The sequence below is a fragment of the Pectinophora gossypiella genome, chromosome 13 (genome assembly GCF_024362695.1).
Source record: "Pectinophora gossypiella chromosome 13, ilPecGoss1.1, whole genome shotgun sequence".
Lineage (NCBI taxonomy): Eukaryota > Metazoa > Arthropoda > Insecta > Lepidoptera > Gelechiidae > Pectinophora > Pectinophora gossypiella.
In genome coordinates this window covers 16,130,479-16,139,504 of record NC_065416.1, presented here as the reverse complement: position 1 = coordinate 16,139,504, position 9,026 = coordinate 16,130,479, and the positions used below count along the sequence as shown (strand labels likewise).

The following is a 9,026-nucleotide window of genomic DNA, read 5'->3' as shown; positions in this document are numbered from 1 at the left end:
CTTGTTTCTATTCTCCTTTACTCCCTTATATAAATCAATATAAATACAACTGGGGGGCTAAAATGTCCACATCGGAGCAATTCATCTAAGAAAGCAATATTGCAATTTGACATTTGCGCATATAAAAGTAAGTGCGCAATGCAAACAAATGTGGCCATTTAAACCCCCCAGATATATAAGTAAAGTTGGTGACCAATGAACCATTTATCATGCAGTTTTTTAAGACTAGGATAAATATTGGAAGTGCAGTGGAAAATAAAACAAGTACATATTTTTGCAGAATTCATTCACTATATTTTCTAGAAAGAAAAAAATAATTATCGGAGAAGATAACAACATGGTCAAGGCATCCACCGATGAAAAAGTGGACCAATTATGTGGGCAATACTAGAATTACATCATTCAGCTTACAACTAAATTATTGCCAGGGCTCCACAGATATGTCCTAAAGCACTTTACATACAAATGATGATGATGATGCGGTCAGGTACGCAGGATATATTAAGGTGCGCAGACGTTAGCGCAAAACGCAGGCGCACATACAAATACAATATTTCTAGAGGAAGACACAGCTGCATCATGATTTATTAATTTTGATAAGTAATTATAACTTGAGTATTGTCAGTAATAATATAACTATAATACAAAAATGTTACGCCAGCAGCGTAATTGTCTATACAAACGATGTATCATTTGATACGAAGTACGGAGTTGCAAAATTCATGGTAAAGTTACGAGCCCTATCAGTTATCATATCATGTATTTTCCATTAAATTCATTGACATTCCTTCATACCCTTACATAAAAAAAATGATAATGATGGTAGGATAATTAATGGATTTTAGATATAAAAATATAAATTCCACATTGTGGGTTTTGGACACAATACATAATATAACCATAGTATAACTTGATAATACGAACCTGCTCTGTGCTTCAACTTTACATTTTCTCAAATTGTGAAATATGAAAATCCGAAAACATCGAGTCAGGCAGAGGCGACTGAAATATGATATTCAGTTGCAAGTGGTTGGAAATATGCTACTACGAGATTAAGTTTGAAATAACTTCAATTATCTTCACAATCTACAGTTCTAACACATTACTTAACCAATACTAGCTGTGATACTACAATAATATAAATTTATAAGTTTGCGTGAGATTGTATTCTCTGTACTCTCGGCCAGTGGTAGACCGAGCTACCTAGAGCAGCGGCGAGGCGAGTACTTTCTGATAACATTGAAAAAATAACAAGGTATTTTTTGTACCTTCTTTAACATGTAATCACACCCGGTAAAAATAGTTTACTATGTGTAATTTGTATCAAGTGCGTGAATCTTATTGAAATATTAACTTTATTACCAATCTATTACAATTTACGATTCATCAGAGAATTTTTAATTGAAAATCGAGAAACTATTTTAATTTATAGTCCGTTCAAAAATGATCTTCATAAAAGGTAAACAAACCTGTTACTACAAAGAATGTTCGAATTTCACCTAAACTACGCAAAGTATTCTTCTAATAACATCCGTAGCACTAAATAGATGTATGATTTCTTAGCTCAATGTGAAATTAACGTAAAATAATTATTAAAAACACATTTTTTCATGTAAAAACAAAAATCAAACAAAACCTCACACAAAAAAGTTGATATCATAAATTCTTGTTAATCTGTGGCTAGCTGTCAATTTGACGATTAGTGATGAGACATTTCATTCCGGTCAGGAAAACGAGTCAGTTCCGTGAATAACTTAAGTGAGTGTACTGTACTTAATAAGCCGAAATGCGCAGAATAAATGACTTTTAAAGTGAGTTAGTGTAACCACAAAGAAACATACAATATATATTTTAATATTATCATACAAAATATTCAAACGACCCAAGAGAGTCAGTTTATTTTGATAAAATAACTTGAGCTAAAATCAATTCAGCACTTCACTAGTATGCAGTTTGACACAAATAAAAAATATCGGCAGCCATATTTGTTTACCTTTTATGAAGATCATTCTTGAACGGACTATAGTTATGTATGTGCTAAGTCAAAAGACTTTCCGATGCCATTAATCTTTCTTTTTCAGTGTTATCAGAAGGTACTGGCCTTGTTTGGTGTGTGTGTCCGCGGCCGCGGGCGGCGCCGCCCGGCATTAGGCGGCGCCCTGCGGCGCGTTGTCGGTGGGCTTCTCGTTGAACTGCACGCCGAAAATATCCTGGCAGGCCGACTTGGCCGCCTGCTTGCGAGCCTCCTTCTTGTTGGGCGCTGCAAGGGGAAGTACACAATATAACTATTTTGTTTCGTATAGTGGTTTCCCTATTGCCTTCCGCCCCGCAGTACTCTGACGCCAGTAGGATGGCGTCCAGATTGTCTGTTTCAAAGCCGTACGGCTACTGTCTTCCGGCTCTGAGTAGTACTGACAGTTGTCGATTCAAGTGTAACTAAGTTCTAATCTAATCTAGTCTAATGATCCCACTGCTGGACAAAGACCTTCCCTTCCTTTTCCATTTTCCGCGGCCCTGTGCGCCCTCCGATCAGTCCCTTCCGACAAGCGTCCTAGTCGCCACGCTATCTCTAATAAATGAATAGAAATGAGTGTAGTGACCTTTGCCGATGTATGTGGAGCCATCGACGTCGACCCCGAGCGTGAAGAGGATGTTCTGCGGGCGGTCGCCGTCCACGGCCAGCTCGCGGTACTCCAGGTGCGGCCGCATGTAGGTCAGCAGCATGCACGGGTGCATGGCGGCCGCGTTGGCCGGCAGCTCCTTCTTCTTGGCCACCTTGCTCTTGGCGCCCTCCGTCTCCGACGCGGTGTCGCTTATCTGGCGTTATCACAAAAATAAATGGATTATTTTCTGGTGCAGCGTGGTAAAGTATGCTCCACGAGATAATTAATATCACGTAGGTACGTGGGTGTATATTTTATATCTACCCTTTCGGGGATACCGGCGTAATGGTATGTCATGCCACTATCACTTTGTGATGCCTAGTTTGTTTAGGACATTGCAGGGTGACTGGCCGATTGTCCGAAAATAAGATGATCTGTGCTTCAGAGAGCAATTATGGCATATATGAGTCATGTCAGGGGCCTATCCAGTCACCCTGACACCAGAGTTGTTGCCGGTCATTGATCTCACAAGCCACACAAGAGAGAAGTATAAATAAACTCACAGAGACGGTTGATGAGCTGGGTTTGAGCTGCGGCACCTTGTGTCCGTCGTACTCCCACTCCGAGAACAGCTTGTGCAGCGCGTACGACGCCAGCTGGATCATCGGCAGCGCCGCATCATCGTCGCCTTCGGTCTCCATCTCTGAAATTATTACATTGATTCATTGTGACGCCAACCCGGATGTGTATCACTAACAAAATCTATGGACACGTAAACCTGAGCCGAGGTTATTACTTGATGGATTAGCGAACAACCCGCAAAAGCTGCAGTGCAGTTTCCTTTATTTATTCAATGGATCACTTACAGCTATGCATGTTATAACATTAGTTAAGACGTTATTGAACTAAGTAGAGACAGTACTAATGTTTAAGCCATAATAATCTAATCAGAAATCAGAATAATTTATTCAACGCAATTATCATGAATAAACTTGTTGAAGGTCAATGTAACATTTTTGAATTTACGTCATTTCCCAAGGTGTTATGGCTGAGAAGAAATGACAAGAAACTGCAACAGCAACACATCTTTTAAATCAATGAGGGTATACATTACAAGTTATTTAATAACTATATTTAATATTTAATAATATGTTGAGACTAACATCTCAGCAGCTAAACACTCACTACAATATATAGAAATAAAGATTATCAACAGCTTACCTTCACTATTACCAAGCACTTTATTCATTTTCTGGATGATGATATCCCGTATCGCCTGTTCGGCCGCCACATTGCGTGCTGACAGCTTGTTTTCACCTACAAAAGGACATTTTACTTAAGTAAACTTCGATAATTGATAATAATGATAATTATTGTTGAATATTAACTGCTAAACGCCTTTGTCGAGCGTGTGTAAAGCGGAGAAGATAGATGTGCGGTATCGACAAATCACCGCGAGGGGAGACTTTTGTTTTTTTTAAAAAAAAGAATGTCTAGGGCGCTGTGCCGAGGTTGTTCTTGCAGCTTCTTATCCTCGACTATAGAGGTCGTGAGGGTTTAGGCGCATAATGACAAAAACGCAAAATGACAGATTCACAAAATGTCAGAAACGCAAAATGTCAGATGGCGTAAAATGCCGGTTTCAGTTGCAGTAGTTTTAGGCGAATGAGACGTTCGTTATGTAAAAAATGACGATTCAAAGTGTAGCAATGTTCATCATGAATGATGATGGTAGCAATGTTACCTACTGAATAAAGATATATTTGAATTTGAGCGACAGAACGTCCTCGCTCTCTCTCTTTCACACGCTGCTATTGGTCGGCCCCGCACATCTCCTCGTCTTTCTTCGCTTTAATTGGTAACCTACCCTACAGGAATAACTTTCTACCTCAACAATAGGCGACTGGTATAAGTTACTGGGTCAAAGATAAATTATAAAATGCTAATCTAGAAATATTTATTTTTGACTGACTTACGAATTTTAATTAAGAATTACATAACAAAGAAAAAAGTGCCTCCTAGATACTGTGTACATCTTCTGGAAAAGATGTAGACCTGATGATGACGACATGACAAAAAGTACAAAGATTAAAGATGGATGATGTCACACATGTGTATTGTATTTGAAGTATTTCTATACAACAAATTCCATAGAAATGTATCGTTGGACTAGGTTGTCCCCTTACCTATTCTATCATCACTAATTTGAGAGCCACGCTCTTGTGCTACTTTTTAGGGAAAAATAGGGCAGTGGTTTCGCCCTTGCCTTCCGCCCCCACCCACCTATTCTATACCATATTATAAAACCAATATCTCACCGTATCCTTTGTAGCTGTTCCCGTTGATGGTGAGGTCTGCACAGAAGCTGTGTCCGCCCTGCTTGCTGTTGTAGTACTGGTTGAACTGCCCCGCCGGTTCCACTCTAAATTGCTGCGACACAGAAAATACCTTTAGGCAATTCATTAGCCAAATCATTGCGGATTTTGAGTGACAGCTCTGGTGAAAACCTTTGTGTCATAGCGATCTCTTTAGGTGCATTTCCGTAGCACGCGTTCGTCGGCCAAGGGCAACGAATGCAACGACGGCACTATCGGTAAAGAGTAGTTCCCATTTGTTCTATAGAACTGACGTCACTAGGACAAAAGTGACCAATTTCTTCTTATTCTTTTCCATAGAACTACATACAAGCGTCTCCATCCTGATTCACTCATTAGTATAAATTGGGAATAAAATCCAAATAGTTCTATGTACATAATATAGGTAGTAATAGCTAAATCATTTCAAGTGGCCAGTTGATAATCAAATCACTAAGGAATCAATTTTATCATTATTGGGTAGTCTCCTAGTTCAAAAATAAATTATGAAATTTTGATTACTAAATAAAGACAGATCTAAAGGTGACAAAAAACGTTTTCTTTTTTACTTATTTATGAATTTTAATCTTTCGAACTCCGGAACGCGGATCTCGACCAGACACAATGTAAAATCTATTGTGTCTGGTATCTCGGCATATGAGAGGTTAATAAAGAAAAATTTAATAATACGTCCGACATTTTATCACGTTTTTTCTGTGACAACAAAGGTTTTCATAGAAATTCCATAGTAGTTTGGTGTTTTGACGTTTAGTAAAAAAGTAAAAGTTTGGACCAGTTGAAAACTACCCCATTATTAGTAATACTCACGTTGGTAAGCTGGTCGTTGGGCAGCATCTCGTGGAGCACCATGAGCGCGTTCTTGGGTGTGAGCAGCTTGCGCAGGCTCTCGTTCTGCCGCCGCCGGCGCTCCTTGTTGGTCACCTTCTTCACTGCAACCACACACAACACACACATCAGTCTGTGTCGCTACAAACGACCCACAGCTGCAGCACTGGCGCAAACTTGATGGCAACCCCCAACATTACATTTATATTTATTTTACTATGACAACATTTTTTCTGTGCACCTCCGATCTACTTATACTCCATTGAACTACTGTATCATACTGTTTGTAAGAATTTAAATTAAATTCAGTGAGTTTTGCAAGCTTTTGGAAGTTTTCATCTCAGCCTCATCCTCAGAAAACCAGCCCTCACAGCCATTAAGAACTTTACACCCCAACCCTAACCACTAATTAAGATCAAAGGGTAAAATAAATATTGTAATTCGACATATGCGCATATAAAAGTAAGTGCGCAATATCAACAGATGTCAAATAGCAATATTGCTCTCTTAGATGTATTGCATCATGCATTTTTGGATATTATTGAGATTGTTTATTACAGAACTAAGGAAATTCTATCTACAGGTGGATCTTTAATATTTAAAAGAACGGAAAAAAATCGTGAAAATGATAAGACTGATTTGGAAGCAAAGTTAAACAAATAGTTAACGGAATAAAAAGTTATACCTAATCATTAATTAATTTCATGTAACACTGAAAGACAACTATCACCTTTTCTGGATATTGCCATGAATAAGATTGCGAAAGGAATAAGATGATGACATGAGTGGTGTGTCAGGATCGTAGTAAGTAGTCTCTGTCTTCCCCAATGGGAAATAGGCGTGGTCTTGTGTATGTAGGAAAAAGCCACACATTTGACGTAATAATAAAATAAAGAATGAGGCAAGAACAACTCACCTCCAGGCAACTTGGGCTTCATCCAATGGGGGCGCGTAGCGTCGCCTGCGCCGGCGCCTGCCCCTGAGTTGTTCAATACATCTACCGGCTTCATGTCGATGTCGATGTTCTGTATCTGTAACGTCGTCATTATGTTCACTGCAACTTTTATAGGCGCAATCTATTTTTAAGATGTTCTTTTTCAATTTAAAAATTACAAGCTATAGTGTTATTTCAAAAGTTTACAAGTTCATTAATCATATAAAAAATACTTCAGCAATTTTAAAAGAAGCGTGTATCAATTGATACCTATATGATTATTTTTTGTCAGTATTGTTTTAAGGTGGAAAGGTTTTGGTATAAATAAATGAAAAAACTTACCGGAACAGTTTGCAAGTTCTGGTTGAGATTCTGGTTATGGTTTTGGTTCTGCATAGGCTTGCGCTGACCGACCGTCTGGTACTGTGGCTGCGGCGCCGACGCAGACTATCAAATATGACAGCTTATTATTATATTCAAAAGAATTACATTGTACAATTTCAACATTAAAGAGCAACACTTGATATATAGGTATAGGTACATAGATATACACAATAGTTTATTTATATAGATTATAAAACATTAAAAACTAGAACCGCACCTAGATACTAAGTAAATATAACTAGATAATTTATTATTGTGTATTCTGAAATTTTACAATCGATAGATACAATATGGAAAATATGAAATGAAACTAATTTTGAACTAATGTTTATGCTGCTCACTAGCAGCCATCGTGGTTGTCACTGTGTGCGGGAGGAATGGTAAGATACTCACGGTGGGCGGTGCGGTGGCGGCGACGGAGCGCGCGCGCAGCCCCGCGCCCGGCACCAGCTGGCGTAAGGCAGCCGAGTGGGCATGTGCGCCACCTCACCACACATACCTCGCACGCACACACTCTACTCACACGCATAAGGAAAACACTACGCGGGAATTTAGCGGAAGATAACGAACGTGCCTACAGCGTGGAAGGATCCTTTCACATAACCTGTCAAGTGAGGATAGGGCAACATCTCCCATCTCCATCCATATTCCTCTCATGTACCTCATCCGGTCAAATTGCACCGGTTTTTTCAAATAGTCTATTGTAGTACCTATTTCCAAACCATTAACTTTAGGTGCAATTTGAAGGGACTGCCACATGTTAGGAATCCGGGGCAGCTTACTTTCTACTTAAGTCTAGAGAACCCCCTATGGGCACGAGATTATGCCCTCGTGACCATAATGTATTCTCGACTCTCCCAGCTCCTCTTTGAGAGGCTTACACTGACATTGTTGAACCTCACCAAAGGCAAGGCAGCTTAGCAACTTTGATACCATTAGTAAGTGAGCAATGCCGCTGGTGGGAGGCAATCATTGTAAGACCATAGAGCACGCTCTTTGTTTCTTACAATGCTGTCGAGCAAATGTTCAGTGTGTGCATAGTCAAAGAGTTGCTGTTGGTTTTGTCGGCCGGTACCAGGTCTCTTGGGGCTCAGCATAAAGCTGTGATAACAGACAGCTTATTAGTGGTAAAGAAACAACTTTAATTGAATAATAACCATATTACACATAACAAATGTGTTAGCAGCAATTTTAACAAGTATTTAAAGATTATGATGGTTCAATGATTATATAAAGATTATTTTCTCTTCTCTCTCTCCCTGTCTCTGCTTACCCCAGGGGGTAAGGCGTGAATTTATGTATGTATGTATAGGTATAAAGGCATTTTGAGTTTGAGTAGTCTATAGGTATAACTGTTAATAGTGTTTTACCTCCTCTGGTACGAACTGGCCCGGAGTGTTGTAGCGACCAGAGTTCCGGGTATTATCTGTTGGAGACACAAAACTTCAGTCATAAGTATTCACAAAATTGTATAGCCATACATGGCCGCCAAAATCAATAATCGTCAATGAACGCAAGTTAGAACGCTAAGAAGTTAGAAGACACGACAAAAGGAAAGTTAATTACTGTTTCTGAGTAGTAATAACATAAAAGGACAATGAATTCTAAAGCGTTTGGCGTAATTAACATATTTAGGGCATTACTCATTTCTAATGTACAGTTACTCAGAGTAATAGTAGTTGGTAGTTTACTTACATTGCTTGTTGTATGCCATTATGGAAATATCCCGATTTCTTTTTGTTTTTCAAAACACGCACGAAATTGTAATATTCTGACGCGGAAATTACGAGCCGCCTCTTCAAATGACAGTCAAACAATATGAAAATGGCGTCCACTTCCCGGGTTGCCAATTGCCTGTTGCAAGTGTTGCCTTTCTTGCCCACTTGCGGAAAGTCCCTCAAAAAT

General features: G+C 39.1%; 1 protein-coding gene across 3 annotated transcripts; it reads right to left on the bottom strand.

Annotated features, from left to right (window-relative positions):
- Nucleotides 1–269: 269 nt before the first annotated feature.
- On the bottom strand, nt 270–8,969 carry LOC126371943 (double-stranded RNA-specific editase B2-like). 3 transcript variants are annotated; one of them, XM_050017405.1, is made up of 11 exons: nt 8,817–8,969; nt 8,492–8,547; nt 7,515–7,571; nt 7,080–7,184; nt 6,720–6,834; nt 5,786–5,907; nt 4,922–5,051; nt 3,825–3,920; nt 3,167–3,306; nt 2,601–2,817; nt 270–2,260 (listed from the first exon to the last, which is right to left on the bottom strand). In XM_050017405.1, exons 1-11 carry the CDS (start codon nt 8,833–8,835, stop codon nt 2,148–2,150), a joined length of 1,170 nt encoding a protein of 389 aa, XP_049873362.1. In that variant the 5' UTR covers nt 8,836–8,969; the 3' UTR covers nt 270–2,147. The 3 variants fall into 3 exon arrangements, with proteins under 3 accessions (XP_049873362.1, XP_049873363.1, XP_049873364.1); XM_050017406.1 differs by having other exon boundaries at nt 4,922–5,033; XM_050017407.1 differs by lacking the exon at nt 7,515–7,571.
- Nucleotides 8,970–9,026: the final 57 nt, after the last annotated feature.